The sequence below is a fragment of the Liolophura sinensis genome, chromosome 1 (assembly GCF_032854445.1).
Source record: "Liolophura sinensis isolate JHLJ2023 chromosome 1, CUHK_Ljap_v2, whole genome shotgun sequence".
NCBI lineage: Eukaryota > Metazoa > Mollusca > Polyplacophora > Chitonida > Chitonidae > Liolophura > Liolophura sinensis.
Genome location: NC_088295.1, coordinates 22,329,146 through 22,345,101, shown reverse-complemented (window position 1 = coordinate 22,345,101; position 15,956 = coordinate 22,329,146). Strand labels below are relative to the sequence as shown.

General features: G+C 40.5%; 1 protein-coding gene across 1 annotated transcript; it reads left to right on the top strand.

Moving 5' to 3' along the window:
* The first annotated feature begins 1,741 nt into the window (after positions 1–1,741).
* Positions 1,742–8,416, top strand: LOC135471384 (transmembrane protein 26-like). Its single transcript, XM_064750637.1, has 3 exons — positions 1,742–1,916; positions 5,722–5,900; positions 6,756–8,416. Exons 1-3 carry the CDS (start codon positions 1,742–1,744, stop codon positions 7,530–7,532), a joined length of 1,131 nt encoding a protein of 376 aa, XP_064606707.1. The 3' UTR covers positions 7,533–8,416.
* Positions 8,417–15,956: the final 7,540 nt, after the last annotated feature.

Below are 15,956 nucleotides of genomic sequence, written 5' to 3'. Positions count from 1 at the left end.
TAAATAACAGCGACAACAAATAAACAACAAATAATACGTATGAGCGTGTATCCCCACTCTAGCTTGAGAGGGAAAATTGTTTGTGTAGTACATCTGTAATGACTGTAAATGCCTTTCGTAAAGAACGTAGGAAGTTTCTTCAGGGCTAGGTGAAACGTCAATTAACTACATGTATGTACTCTTTCTTAGTTGGCTGATTTAATTCATCTGTCCATTGCTTCATTCATTTGTTAACTAGTGTTGCCAACAGTGTGTCAGCAAAAATGCTGTTAGGCCTGAATGTGTACTGACCGTAGTTGGCCGAACGGTTTTTATGTTTTACAGGATAGCATTAGGTAACCTTAAAATTCAACACTAAAGGCTTTCGAGCCCAATTCCAGTTTCAAATGGGTAAATTGCTAGGTACATATTCGGTGGTTCCCACTGAGCTTTGCTCGGTTTCCTCCATTCATGACTGTCTTCATACAATCAAATTCAGTTGACCTGTTATCCTTTTTTTACTGGTGTGACTGAGTGCAAATTCTACCTGTGCCACATATATGCTGTATGTGTAAGGATGAGAGAATTTCACTTCAAGGCGATAGAATCGTGACTATCTCAATATAATTCGCTCAAGCTTATCCGATTAAGAATGTGTGTCTGGTACAGTAGCCTTTGTTCAACACGGTTTTATTACACTTTACTTTGAACGAAGGCTTTTCAAATATAAAACTAACAGGTAATAAGTAAGATTTGCTAACGCTGGTCCAGTTGGCTTTCGTCAAATATCATTCAACGTATTTAATATTGACTATTTCTCTGTGAAGGACGCGGCTTTCCGTCTTTCCAGCGATTGCTTTCGCTCAACAGAGGCGTTTGGAACTTACACTGGACAAGTTGTACATGATAAGAGCACATAGGCAGGAAAGGTGAAGAATGGAGCATCTACGTCTGTTTTCATAAGATCGATAATTATATTCGAGCAAAAATTATGAAGCCCGCTTTTGAGGTGGCTGAAATTGATGCAGGGAAAAATGCCGTGTTTTATCAAGCCAGAAGCCTTGGGCAGAAGATACGTCAGAGGGGACAGCCTTGAAGAAGACTCAATGAATGACTTTTTGTAAACAGATTATGAAAGCTTTGAAGAAGTTTGACTAATATGTCCTGGCAAGTAAATATTTTTGTCAAAATTACTCAAGCGAGAAGCGGCGTAATCTTTGTTTGATTGTGGCCGTGTCCACACATCTCTGCCCTGGCCACAGATAAAATCTCCGCATGGGGGAAAGTAATGGTGACAACGCCACAATGCATTATCAAGAGAACAAAAACTGCTTCTATAAGCCTGGTTCTGGGTAAGAAAAATAATACCAGGACTGACCAGAATGGCTTGGCAAAGGAGACCCAATATATCCAGGAGGCAACACGCATGACCGGTCAGATAGAGGGGGTGGGTTTGGAAGAACATTTTACTCCCAGTTTTTGTGCTACCACCCCCACCCCGCTCCTCTCCTCTCTCTCCAGCTTAACGGGCACGGTTAATCACTACTGGTTTTGTCATTCTGCGGAGTAACAGGTACACACACGGTGCTCACGGGGCTCGATGCTTGCGTTGGGAACTTCTACTAGGATTCCTTAAACTTTAACAACAGCATTGCTTGAGTCAAAGCTTTTTGCACAACAGGAACACTGGGCAGCCTTGGAATCCCGATTCCCTGGTAGAGACGACTGAGTCAAATTTCATTCTTAGCATTCTGGAAGAAAAATGGCAAAGAAGACGCAGTTATTTGCCATTTTCCAAGCATTTTTGGCTCGTCTGCTGTTTTTCGTGCACAGCTTTGTGGCCATCTGGAGATGTACTGACGTGTTGGGTAATTCCAAGCTCTGGCTTCTCACGCTGTCCCACGTGGCCCTCATCATTGAGACGTTGATTACGTGCTGTAAACGGAAAGGACAAGAATGGAAGTGGTGAGTACTCCATAACATCACCGCACAGTTACCAAGATCATATACATGTATATACCATCATCGCACACATGCCAAGATCACATACGTTTTCTGTATAGTTATCACAACACATACAGATTAAGAATTCACCTGTTTACATAGAATTAGATCATCTTGTAGATTTGGAGGATTATAATTACAGTTAATATTTACACATTATTTTCATTTAATGGTGCATCATGCATTATCAATGTTTTAACAATGGACAGTAGTGATAGATTGTGTACTAAAGACAATTTCCGTCTTTTAATAGCGTATGTTAATAGACACTCGGGGCGTGTATCTAGAGGACATTAAGGGAATCATTATTTTTAATTAATCATGTATCTCTTCAACATGATTTGGTGACTGTAATACCGATAGAAAAAATAGTCCTTGTTGTAATATTTCATTGGTCGATAGGAGAAGCTGATCTTTCAGATGCTGGTACAATACATCCAGCTACAGCATATACTAGACGCTTCTTGAGAGATTCTTCATTGATTTTCTACGAAATATTACACTACTGAAATGTAATAACGGTGGTCTTAATTGTGAAGAGATCGGTTGTAGGTGGGGGTGGCGCAAACGACTGAAACCTTAATACTGAAATCACAGGCTCCAAAACAGAACTGGCGATATAATTCGGAGCTTTACGTCAAAAGGTTTATCAGGTACCTGGCGGAGGCTGGTGGTTTACACGGGGTACTCCGGATTCCCAAGTCATATAAATGCGACCGCGTAGGTTGTGCAAAGTTTATGGCACAGTTAAGCATTTGCGGATAGGATGAACATGTATCTTTTGGCATAATTAATGTGATGAATATATCTAGTCATTTTTAACTATAATTTCAAAAAGTGCTTTGAAACCATGAGAATTCTTCTTTTTAGGGCCATTACTAATTTTGATGAGTGAGTGTTGGGCTTTAACGTCGTGCTAAACAATTTTTCAGTCATATGACGAGGAAGGAGTCCTTAGAGTGAATGTAGTATGCCTCCTTGTTGCGGGACAGGTTTTCACCGATCTTTTATCTAGTGCTGCTTCACTAAGACGACTTAGAGAAGGCAAGTAAGTCACCCCAACCGAGCCATTATACTGATACGGGTTAGGCGTGATTGACCCTGGATCTAGCGCCTCCCGAAGCGGACGTTCTACTACCTATGCTGTCGAGGCCGGTTTCTAATTATGAGATACCTGATAATATTTAGACATGTAACCTTAACATCCCCTACTAAATGCCATAATTCTCCCCGAGGTAACACTGGAGTTGTGCTTTTAATAACCTCGATTAACAGTTGTTTCTGTTCCCATGAAATTAAACCGACTGGTGCGTGGCTTTTATTAAATGTCATTCGGCAAAGGTGACAGCTAGATGATAAAATAGGATTCCTGGGGAAATAAAGGGGAAGGGGTGGAGCGTTATGGGGCTTGATGGGGGGGGGGGGGGGGTTATGGGGCTTAGAGGAGAGCGTCTTATGCTGGTCGGCACAGTTGGGGATGGAATGGAACTTGCACCGCCTACTGACAATGACTTCAGTCCTAAATTACATAACAGATTTATGTAAGCCGGATATCCACATTTATTGTAGAGATCAGTATGCTTGTAAATTAGTGATTAAAATGGTTAAGCTGTCACAAACTCTGATATCTCAGCCTAACCACTGCCAAGGGAAGAGATGTTTTAGCATGTGTAGACACAACATTTCTGAGGTAGATCTGTACAAACTCTGATATCTCAGCCTAACCACTGCCGCAGAAAGAGATGTTTGAGCATGTGTAGACACAACATTTCTGAGGTAGACCTGTACAAACTCTGATATCTCAGCCTAACCTCTGCCAAGGGAAGATGTTTGAGCATGTGTAGACACAACATTTCTGAGGTAGATCTGTACAAACTCTGATGTCTCAGCCTAACCACTGCCAAGGGAAGAGATGTTTGAGCATGTGTAGACACAACATTTCTGAGGTAGATCTGTACAAACTCTGATATCTCAGCCTAACAACTGCCGCAGAAAGAGATGTTTGAACATGTGTGGACACAACATTTTCTCTCCTAGCTGTATTATTTATACAAGGCCGTTAACGCTTAGATTCGGTTCGCGGACTGAAATGCTTTACAGCTGCTTAATAGTAAAGTTCTCCTCTAATCCGGTTTGCTTCATGAATTGTCTTTGTTCTTGCACTTGTGAAATTTTCTTACCGCTATTAAATATTCAAATAAACTTGAATGTATGTTTGGTTAACGGCTTCTCTGTTGAATCATTAGATTTTTGTTGTAAATCGATACCACCCAGATACTTAAACCAATCAGCAAAACCTGTACTCAGTAAGATTATACACTCTGAACTGACCAGTCCGTTATTACAGCGTGTCATTAAAATCTTAATGTTATAAGGTGTATGATTTAACTCACAACTCACTACATTGAATATACTGCACCAACCGGTGTCGAGTACGGCCACAATGTACATGGATATACTGGTAGTCAGATGATACACGGTTTGCTGGTACGCTTCAGATGTTGAGACCATGTAAGAATTCGTCTATGATCTGACACATATTCCTGCAATCATTTTGGTTGAAATCAGAGGGAATTTAATCCTTTTGGGTCACACGAATTCAGCTTCCGCCTGGTATACGTTGTATGCATTGATTTGGCTGGCATCTGTATAGGTATACATTCAGACAAAGCGTCTTTTATGAATCCAATAACGGACACCGAGCTATCCTTGGACGTCTTTTATCTTTCTAATCCAACTGTCAAAATTGGGGGGAAAACGTGTGTAGAGACTGAACGTATACGCACTGTACTTATATTGAATATAGGGGGAAAGTAAAATGAATAGTCTAATGGAAAAATGTCAGACCGCTAGAAGAATAAACCCATATCTGCCCAATTATTACAATCAATCTCTTTGAATGGCACAGAAAAGGTATTTGCCCAAAGAATGTTAACATATAGGATTCACCGATGGGTGACGGGAGAAATCGCTGTCATCATATAAAAGCCTACTCCTGAATGACATCGTTCACCAATTTTTCGGTCTTTTTTTTAATTTCAACTTGTCTATGAAATGCACCATGCTTCCCACATGACTAAATGTTGTATGTATCAAAGGATTAAAAGACGACAGCACTGTTATATACGGCTTTGCGTCGAAACATGCATTCGTACACCAGTAAAGACATTCCAGGTCAACAATCACAAATTCCTCAAAACCACGTATTATACAAAGCATCAAAAAACTAAGAAAGTGTACAAAGTACGAAAATAGAACGGAATCATGCAAAGAAAAGCAGTCAACAGTTTTCAGTGATGTTGGAAAGACGCAAAGTAGGAAACACATTATTTTAAAAACCACAAATACACTACTGTAGTAGGCCTATGACGAAAATGAACATATTTAAGCACGGTGATGCCTTAATTCACGCCATGCTGCAGCCCGTCAATATTAGACATTTTCCTAGCTATATATAACATTAAATACAAGTATAACTTTCCCAGCAAAGTGTAGACAACTTTCTTACAGCTGTGAAATCAATTTTTGTTAAATTAGGTTACTTCGCATAACAACAGTTCCTTATTGTAATTTAGCAAAGGCGGAAGAACCAATTCACAGTTCACAGAAAGTGTTCGCGACCGAAAGTTTTGTTGAACAAAGAACACGAAATATTTTGCTAGACTAAACCTAAGTGGATGACTGAGCCAAAACCCTGAACGGTGCCATAATAATATTGCAATACTGTATGGTGTGCAGGTTTTCTGATTATTTTGTTGTCTTCTTTACTTAGGTTCAGTCCCGCCATTTTCATCTTCCTAAGTGCGAGTGTGCCACCTATCTGGTTCCTGGAATTGGATCGGCTGGACAAGTACGCGACCTCTGTGGGACACAACAATATCACCGCAGTCACAGAATCCCTCTCCAACATTCAAGGGGTGAGTGCCATGTCAAAACAATGGTACGGGAGGAGCTTTTTTATTATTCTAATCCATAGAAAACTTCGTAGGGAACAGAAAGCGGGAACACATATATACCTCTAGCACCAGTATTTTCTTGCGTGTTTTGGAGGTCTGCAAGCGAAATAGTCCTATTAGGGCATTTCTGAGGTGGTGATAACTGTTACCGATTTACCGAAGTAGTTCCAGTTTTAGAGTGTACTGCTGCGTTTTACGTGCTTTTATCATCTCCAAAAGGTTTTCTTCTATTTGGGTATGTAAACTCCTGTTAGAGCATCGTTATTGTGAAGCACAATACTTAGTTCATAATATCCCTTTTTTTACAATAACATTTGAATTTTGTCTTTTCGCACTCTTTAACTAGATTTGTTTGTCTAGCATGCAAGGAGTCTTTCGTTGCGTGATACATTTATTTTGCTGGCTCACCTTCCCTTACGACCACAGAGGAAGCCAGAATAAGCTGGACTTGAAATCAGAGCGACCGCATTGGTGAGAGGCTCCTGCATGGGTCATTGTGGACCCGTGGGACCTACCCTTTAATACCACTAGTCTGTGTGGCCCACTTGCTATTGTGCATTTTTAAGAAATAAATCACGGCCAACAGGATTGACATCTTCCATATATAAAGAGGAATTCAGTCGGTGTATATAGAAACACACAAGATTAACAGACGCGTAATTAATGTAAAAATGAATGGATAATCAATGAATCTACCAGTCAACTGATTAATAACTTCGCATACATACGAGGTCAAGCAATGTACATGAAGAAATATTGGAACCACAGAACATCTATGCATATACTAACATGTTCTGTTTATATATTTTGTTTCAGATCACGATCCCATTAAAACTGTCCCCCAGTTTGTGGGTGACAGTCATCGAGCAGATACTTCTTCTCTTCCTCATTCTGGGCCGCTGGATAATGCCCAAAGGGGAGATAAGTCGTGATGCCTTATCTCAACTCCTCTTCGTTTACATCGGTATGTCGTCCGATATCATGGAACTCTTCGTCTTGTTTGAAGAGGAACAGGTGCTGCAGGATACCTACCTTTCTTACGCCATCCTTACCGTGTGGACGGTAAGCCTGCTACAATTCTGTATGGTCTTAACTGCCACTAAAAACCCAAAGAAGACCAGAGTAACCCTTTCAAACACAAACGAAAATACCAGAGCAGCAGAATGTAGGCCTACAGCTTGCTGTGGTAAGTTTTGCACCACGGAGGTCTGGAGTATTTTCGTGTCGTTGTTTTTTCAGGACGGACCATTTCTTGTTGTTCGTATGTATGTTATGGTAAAATATTACCTGATTACGTACAATACGATATTCTTTACCTGTAAGAACATGTTGGTCGTAGTACTCCTCCTCTATCGTGTATTTGTCGTCTGTACTCGGGTGCCGGGCGAAGAGGAGTCGGAAAAGGAGACAGTCCATCAAGTGACGGTCCAAAACATGCAGAGGAATCAAAAACTGAACAGCATTGGCCTATCCGCAAGGACACCGTCACCAGAAACTGTGGCACCGTCTGGGGAAAAGCTCGGTCTGGTGTTCCAAAGCCAAACTTCAGGCATGTTGGGCTACCACACGCCCAAGTTCTCCGTCCCACTGTGAACCGTCTCTACAGGAATTTGACGTTGTGAGCAAACTATTGTATGACTTTTTCTGTACAAAATGCATCACAAATGCACAAGAGATATATCTGTACAAACAGAAACACAATGGTGGTTTTCTGTATTCTCCGTAATGACCCAGAAGCCTCTCACCAATGTGGACGCTGTAAGTTCAAGTGCAGCTCATGCTGGCTTCCTCTCCGGCCGTAAGTGAGAAGGTCTGCAGCAACCTGCGAATGGTCGTGGGTTTCCCCCGGGCTCTGCCCGGTTTCTTCCCACTATAATGCTGGCCGCCGTCGTATAAGTGAAACTTTCTTGAGTACGGCGTAAAACACCAATCAAATAAATAAATAAGTCCTGTATTCTCATTGAGAGATGAGCGCTGAGCCGATTAAACTCACATAAACTGTTATGAGGGATTCACAAGCAGGCGGTGCCCAGTAGTCTCGCCGATGAGATAACTATTGAGTTGGACAATTTGATTCTAAATCCTGTTACACATCTCTGAACTGATGTGAGTCAATAGGATAGGACAGACGGTCTGAAGTCAAGTAAATGTGGGGTTTTAAAACAAGAAGAAATAAATGCCTTATGAATTTATGATAAATAAGTTATATATGAAGATTATTTTGTTTAGATGCGTAGTGTTTTTGTTCAGCAGTTGGACTAAATCAAAGTTAGCTTACAACAACCTGTAAGGTTTATGGAAGGTAATGGTAAGCAATAGAAACTAATCAGATGAATGGATACTACTATGTATGAAGTAGCCTAGGATCCAGCTTACATGTGAAAGACCATTCTGGTTTGTTAGCCAGACTTTGGCAATAGATGCTTCCATTCCCAATAAGAGTTGTCTAACACGTGCTGGCGAAGAACTCACACAACAACGTCATTTGTTCATTCGTTAAATAAAAATAACTTATATTACTACACACGAATTATGTGCATGATTTCCTGTTGACACTTTGTTTGCTTAGGTCTGTATAGGCAACTGGTTTGTTTTTGCTTTGAGGCATTTACCTGTAATTTTGCAGAGTCGTTCATATGCCACCATGCAAACACGTTTTTCACCTGTCAAAGTCAATGAAATGTGTATTGAAAACGACAGCGTTTTGGGTGACGAAATCACGTGCCATGCGTATTTTTCATTTAACCAGCTTAAGTCTATGCTTTCAGTATTTTTGCATAAGCCAGAGTATAGTGGTCTCGATATACTGGCCTGATTCGTGCATGATTTAGCCCACATCACACGAAACGGCAACTTTCTAACGAGTTTGAATTTAAACAGAGTTTGCATTCTTCTCCTGTATGAAAACAACTGTTAAATCAGTGCTACATTTGATTGCTTAACCAGCACAAAAAAAACAAAACAAAACAAAACAAAACACCGAAAACAAACTTTAGATTGAGGGACTGTGCGTTAAGCAGGAGGCTCGGCACCATTGCTTAAGTACTGATTCTCTCTCACCAGATGCTTAAGACCATATGGGAATCGGCTCAGAACAGTTCGGTCTCGTATCAGAGATTGTGTTGTGTCAGAGGTTGTGCCATGCCTGTATCTTGGGGATGACGTTCATACACAATGGTTTAAAAATCTATAACATGATGTTTCTCTGAACAGTATCCAGTCTTTATCACATTCTGGACAGACACATTAATCAAATAGGTTCAATCTTCCACATCAAAGAGTGGAAAACAGATATTAAATTTGGAAAATACCAAGACAGTTATGATAAATAAAAAAAACTGGCAGAGACACTATAATTAATGCAAAGAACCTTACTGGCCGAGAGAGCCCTTATATAACCCTTAACCTTCAAATCCAGATACCTATTCAGTTTCGATGGTTTTCCTCAGGCTCTTCTGTTTCCACCACCCACATACCTGATTATTGGTTTATGCTTTATACAGCATTCGATAATAATTTACCTACATGACAACATGATAAACCGAGTTTGTGGGCAGAGAATAGCAGGTAAAATCTAGAGAAGCCAGCGCACCTCCGTATGGAGACATCTACGAACACAATGACCTCGAGGAGGAATCAGGACTCGCTGATGGGATATCACTGTTTCAGAGATATTGTATACAGTTTATCGCATTGCTCTCAATCTCACCGATCTTTCGGACCGTATTTGAAACGTTAAAGCAGATATATGCATAAGGCACAATGTATGATTTTTGATACGTAATTATACGTGTAGTGCCATTACTGTACCATCGAAAGAATCGCTCAATTGTCATTAAAACCAGTTTTCAACATGTTTCATGTAACTGTTCTGATGTACAATTTAAAACACCTGAAGGGTCCACAACCGCGATGTGGAGAGGGCGAATGCCACAATATCCGTCAGCGCATACCTTCCAATTAATGCAGTGGATGGAGCCAGCACTGAGGTATGGTTGAAGAAGTGTGATTACACACACCATGGGTATATCGATCACTACATTGTTTTTGGCTGTCGTGTTGACAACTTATTTTGTAGGTAGAACAAAACCACTCCTTTGCTTTTTATATATGTATACTTTAATATTTAATCAAGGGCAACGCGTCCACGATTAATGGACAGAAATGGTGATTACATCGAACTATATTATTGCACAGTATAATCACTCTGCGGCCGCCCTTTGGCCGTGGACATGGCTTATTATACACGGATAACTGGTGGCAACAAAACCACACCTAAATCGAAGGTCAATAGCACAGATCTTTTGATGTCAGAATAACGAAGAGTTTTGGAATATTGCCAAGAATACCATTACTGCCAGATCCTGTCGTGACATTTAAATAGCTTTTACTCACCTTTTCTAATCCTTCTGTATAAAGAAAAGCAAACAGTCTTATCTAGGCGTATATATAGGCAGATAAACGTAGGGTTACATACAAGTATATGTGTGTGTGTACTGGTACTAACAATGACCTGAAGTATTTGTGTCCGATTCGTCATGTCATCCTGCCCAAACACCTATCCCCTTCGCCATGTGTCTGCTGTATAGCTTCCCTTTGTCACCATGCATCATGCAAGAGCGGAGCACATACCAACGTCAAAGAATTAAACAGCAGAGCGCCATCTACATTTCTGGCGAATCTTTTCCCACATTTTGAATTTTTTGAATGTTTGTTGAACGAAATAATCAAAATGTTTCACTCAAGGAATGCTAAATTGCATCTACGGAGTGCTTATTATGTGTTGTCACCAAGGACCCGTGAACATTAAGAGTCGGAGAATCTACAAATTCCAAGGCCGGGATTGTAACTTGCACCCCATTTGTCTTCATGATTGGAATTTGTTCCTATATTAACTTCAGTAATCCAGTGTACGATTGCTATCACCTTGCGACACTATCAAAGCAGTTGCTGTGATGTTTAAGTCCAGCCCATGCCGGCTTCCTCTCAGGCCGTTCTTGAGAGGTCTGTCAGCAACGTGCGGATGGTTGTAGGTTTCCCTCAAGGACTGCCGAGTTTCCTCCCACCATAATGCTGGCTGCTGTCGTATAAGTGGAATATTCTTGAATACGGAGTAAACATAAATCAAATAAATAAATCACACACACAATGTGACACCCATCACAGAGCGTTGATGTGAGTTATCGGTTATTTTAATCCTATGCCTGTATTAAGTTCCACTATTCACTGTACAGTGTCATGGTATTAATCCGACAGATGGCTTACCGATAAAGTCTTGTAGTACTTGTCTCTTTGCGTAAACCGACTCCATGCAGTAAGATATATATAAACATGTCATCTCGAGATAGAGCTCTCACCACAGACAGTGTCTACACACGAGCCTCATTCGTCCATTTTATAATCTGACTGTGTCACTCCGCGACAGAGCGCTCACCAGAGTTACTCGTCTCACGAGCCTCATTCGTTCACCTTTTATCCTCACTGTGTCACCCCGCAGCGGCATAGTGCTCACCAGAGTTACCCATCTCTGTGTCACCCCGCAGCGACTGAGCGCTCGCCAGAGTTACAGGTCTCACGAGCCTCAATCGTTCACCTTGTAAAACCACTGTGTCAGTCCGCAGCGACAGAGCGCTCACCAGAGTTACCGTCTCTGTTTCAGCCTGCAGCAACAGAGGGCTCAGCAGAGTTACCGTCTCTGTGTCAGTCCGCAGTGACAAACCGCTCACCAGTGTTACCCATCTATTTAGAGTAGTCTGTTCTTTTAACTTGTCGCCTTCAGCTCTCTGTAAAATCACTCGTACTCGCTACCAAAATTGACTTAAGTAAGTGACACATGACACCACCAGCTCTGCACTTTAGTATGTTGAACGTCCGTATTAGTGTAAGGAAACTGAGGTTGGAATACTTCTCCTTATTCATTATGTTTTGACTCTTCATTTCCCGCATAAACTGCCAGGTTTCGTTCCACACTGCCCGGTTTCCCCTACTCTAAAGCTGGCACCGTTGTATACGTGAAACATTCTTGAATACGGCGAAGTATCAAATAAATAAATAAATAAATAAAATACATAAGCCTGTTCTTTGACTCACCTATTTCGTTGACTATCAGACTGTCCACACAATGGCCTCATTCGTTCAGGTCTGCGGTATCAGGGAATATATCATCCTCGGGATACAGAATTCACCGATGCATACCAGTTAACTTTTCAGCTGACCTCACTTGCTCACGGTACATTATATCGTGGAGTCACTGTTGCGATAGAGCGCTCACCAGATGTAACATACCGTTCGCACTGTTCGTATGCTGACCTCATTTGCTCACTCTTGCAATATACCTCTCACCGAATGTATACCGGATTCCCTTTCCATCCACTAATCACGGGATAAGGTATACAGTATAAGTTACAGTAACTCGGAGGTTCACTCCGGATACTCCGGTTTCCTCCACTTAATAACCTGACCGCCATCATACAAATGAAAAATTCTTTAGTACGGCAAAAAACTATTTCATCACGAAGAAGACGTTTGCATTGCGGAGAAAGTCTTTGCACGCGAAGAAACCTTTACACAGGGGAGTAAATTTTTACATTGCAGAGAAAATCTTTACACCGCACGGAAGAAAGTTTTGAAAAAACATAGAAAGTAATTTTTTCCGCGGTGCAAAGCGGTGTTCCTTGCAGTGTAAAGATATTCTCCACAGATAGCGGAATTTATCAACTTTATCTAATTTGTTTCTGTTTCCGTGTATGCTTTTGTTTACACACTTTATATAAAATCTTCTGTTACAGTGAATGCTCCTTATCTTTGTCGAATCACAAACAACGCGTCAAGACGGACGATGAGATTGCAATTTATATGGAAGGTCAAGATCAGCGCTATTTAGTTAAAATCGCTAATTTGTTATTGTCCCAATTAATTAGGACGTATAGTTCTTCCTGGATTGAAATCAGCAGATTGGAATAGAATGTTATGAGGCATGCTCAAGAATTTAAGCAAGTCAAGAGAGCCAACTAACATGCATGAATGCCGCATGCCGAAGATCATCCATATAGTTATAGTTATCTAAGTTTTAGGGAGCTGACATGGTACTTCTCTATTTGTACTCTTAAGAACAGATAAATGGATAAACCGTAAGAAGAAAATAAAAACAGCTCACAACTAAATAGAAAATAGAAACATTTTCTTAATAACGATAAAGCTATTGACCAATAATCCTGACAATACCTGAAAACTATTTTTCTCTGCGATTATTTGTACTATTTATCAGTAGGATAATTGCCATCACGCTGGAGTAGCATAGTGACGACTCTGTTGTAGGCCTACGCATATGTAAGGTTAGTGATATCTACCCACACCTGTATTGATTGGATGGAGACAAAACAGGTAGGACTAGAAACCGTTTTCCTATAGCGAAGTCCAAAAGCGGGTTTCTAGGTTAAGCTTCCAAGTATTGGTTTTTACCCAGCTTAATCGTTTGAAGTGGTCAGTGCACAGACGGAATATTATACGTGTGGTCTTATCACTTAAACGATCATTTTTTCTGCAGTTTCACCTTCACTACCAGCTTTAAGATTACCGTATGTGACGTATCTCTTTGCAGAAGGCGAGACGCAGGACCGACATATGTGTAGTGCTGCCTCACTGGAATGCCATGCGGGAGACACCAGGCATGACGCCCAACTCAAACATAGTATATGCTGACACCGGGTCAACCAGTACTTTGTGCTGAATGGGAACCCAAGAAGGGATCAAATTGTCGAATCGACAGCTTTAGGTTCAGATGGGTTAAAGGGCGAACACTTTATATTACTTGGCCATCTTGGTGAGTTAAAGGTAAGTTGTGTACGACAGAATTGGGTGTTAGCATATAACACCTCCCTAGGCCTCCCCATCAACAAAGACGAAACGCAAGTCATGCCTTATAAAAGTCACATGAAAGACAGCGAAATATATAGTGGAATGTGTGTCAACCGCAAAACTGTTTGTTGTCATTGAGAACAATCAATAATTTAAACCATGACCTACACAATATCATGAACATGATTGTGTTTATTCCCCTCTAAAAACATCCTATAAATAAGCACTATGAAACGTTGGCGAGTGGACGAAACACATGATGTATTGAAATCTTTATCAGACATTCGTATATAACCTGATACTGCCTTTTCGCGCATTTAAATATTCACCAGTCTAATCACACTTTCTTCTCGGTATAAGAAGGTGCGTATAAATTTCACCTTCTAATCAATTATTTAGTTTTGTCTGTCGTTAGAATAAAGAAATCATGTACACTCAGCGCACTGTACTTTATGTTTAAATACTTCACCCAATGTACGAGTTGGATTTAGTTCAAGTATAAAGCTGTAAACATAACACTTCTTAAATCCTGTGATTATTTCAGAAATTGTATTTCTTAAAAGTGCTAAACTGACCGAATATGCATTTCACAGAGCAATGTATCCCTTAGCAAAGATATCCACGCAATGTTGTCTTGCCTCTATATATACGTGGTGTAATTATTCTTGAGTACGACGTAAAAAGCAATCAAATTAATAAATAAATAAATGTACCTGCTGCAAACAAGCAAACATTGTCTTCAGGTATATTCGAATTCCGGGTAAACATGTGGCGCTAATCGATACTGACTACATTTTCCTGTAGCACTTCCCTGACAGTACATCGTACACAAAAACAGTAACATACAATGCTTATAATTACTGCATTTCCGAGAGGTATAGTGTACTATATTTACCCGCGATAAGCTTAGTTACATTTCTTGCAAAAGAAATGTATAGTGATGCTACATCACCGAGTGTCCTAATGGTTAGAGCATCCGCCTCGAAGTCGGGAGACCCTGAGATCAAGCCAGGGTCGGGTCATACCAATGATTTTAAAAATACTTGCCTCTGAGTGAGTGCATGGGGTTTTAAGGATACTTGCTTCTGCCTCGCTTGGCGCTCATCTTTGTGGGGTTACACCAACGACACGACTGGTTGGCCCAGTATCAGTATAATGTGACTTGGGTTGGGTGTCAGGTCTGACTACTTCGGTTGCGGCAGCACTATGACACGCACTGCCGCAAGAAGACACGATATATACACACCTAATAACACCTGATACTCATATGACTAAAAGGTACGACGTTAAACCCCTAGCATACATACATTACCGAGTGTATGTAATGTGTTTCGCAATGGATTAACAAGTACAAAGTCTTTGCAATCAAAGCGCAGCGGAGATACATACTTTGTTATTGAAAACTGATATTCTGGCATGGTACATGATTTGAATACTGATTTCACACCTATAATTGCCTATAACATACCTTGCGTCTTTAAAACATCGCTGAAAACTATTGACCGCTTTTCTTTTGCATTATTCCGTCCAATTTTCGCACTTTACATACTTTCTTAGTTCTTTAGTGGTTTTTGTTATACGTCGTTTTGGGAACTCGTCTTCGGATCATTGACCTTGAACGTCCTTATTGGTTGACGGCTGGTATACGAATGTCCGTCTCGACGCATAGATTCAGCAGGAAAGACATGGAGGAGATTGTATACACTCCTGTATGGAGGCACTAAGATGATAAATGTGTGACTCCATTCAGGCCTTTAAAAAACCCTAATGGAGCAATTATGCTTGTTTAAACTACAATGGAGTATATGGTGATTAATTAGAAGTAATAGCGTGGCTTTGTTTATAACTTCACGATCCCTGAAACAAAATAAGTTTCAATATTCAATGAAACTGCAACACCCAATGTTTAACTTAATTATTCTAATTGAAGTGCAGGCATCGACTTTAACAGATACATTGTATTAGCTGACTGGAATTTTGAATTTAGGCAACGTCTTACAGAAAAACTGTCATTGGTGAAAATATAAGGGGTTCTTATTCGAATGTTAAACATTTTAATTGATGATAGGTGCTTGGTTTTGGTTCGAATTACGGTTGTGTTAAATTCCGGTTTTTGGTGGAATTTCAAGATGTTTTTTTATTGACGCTGATAAGCGATAG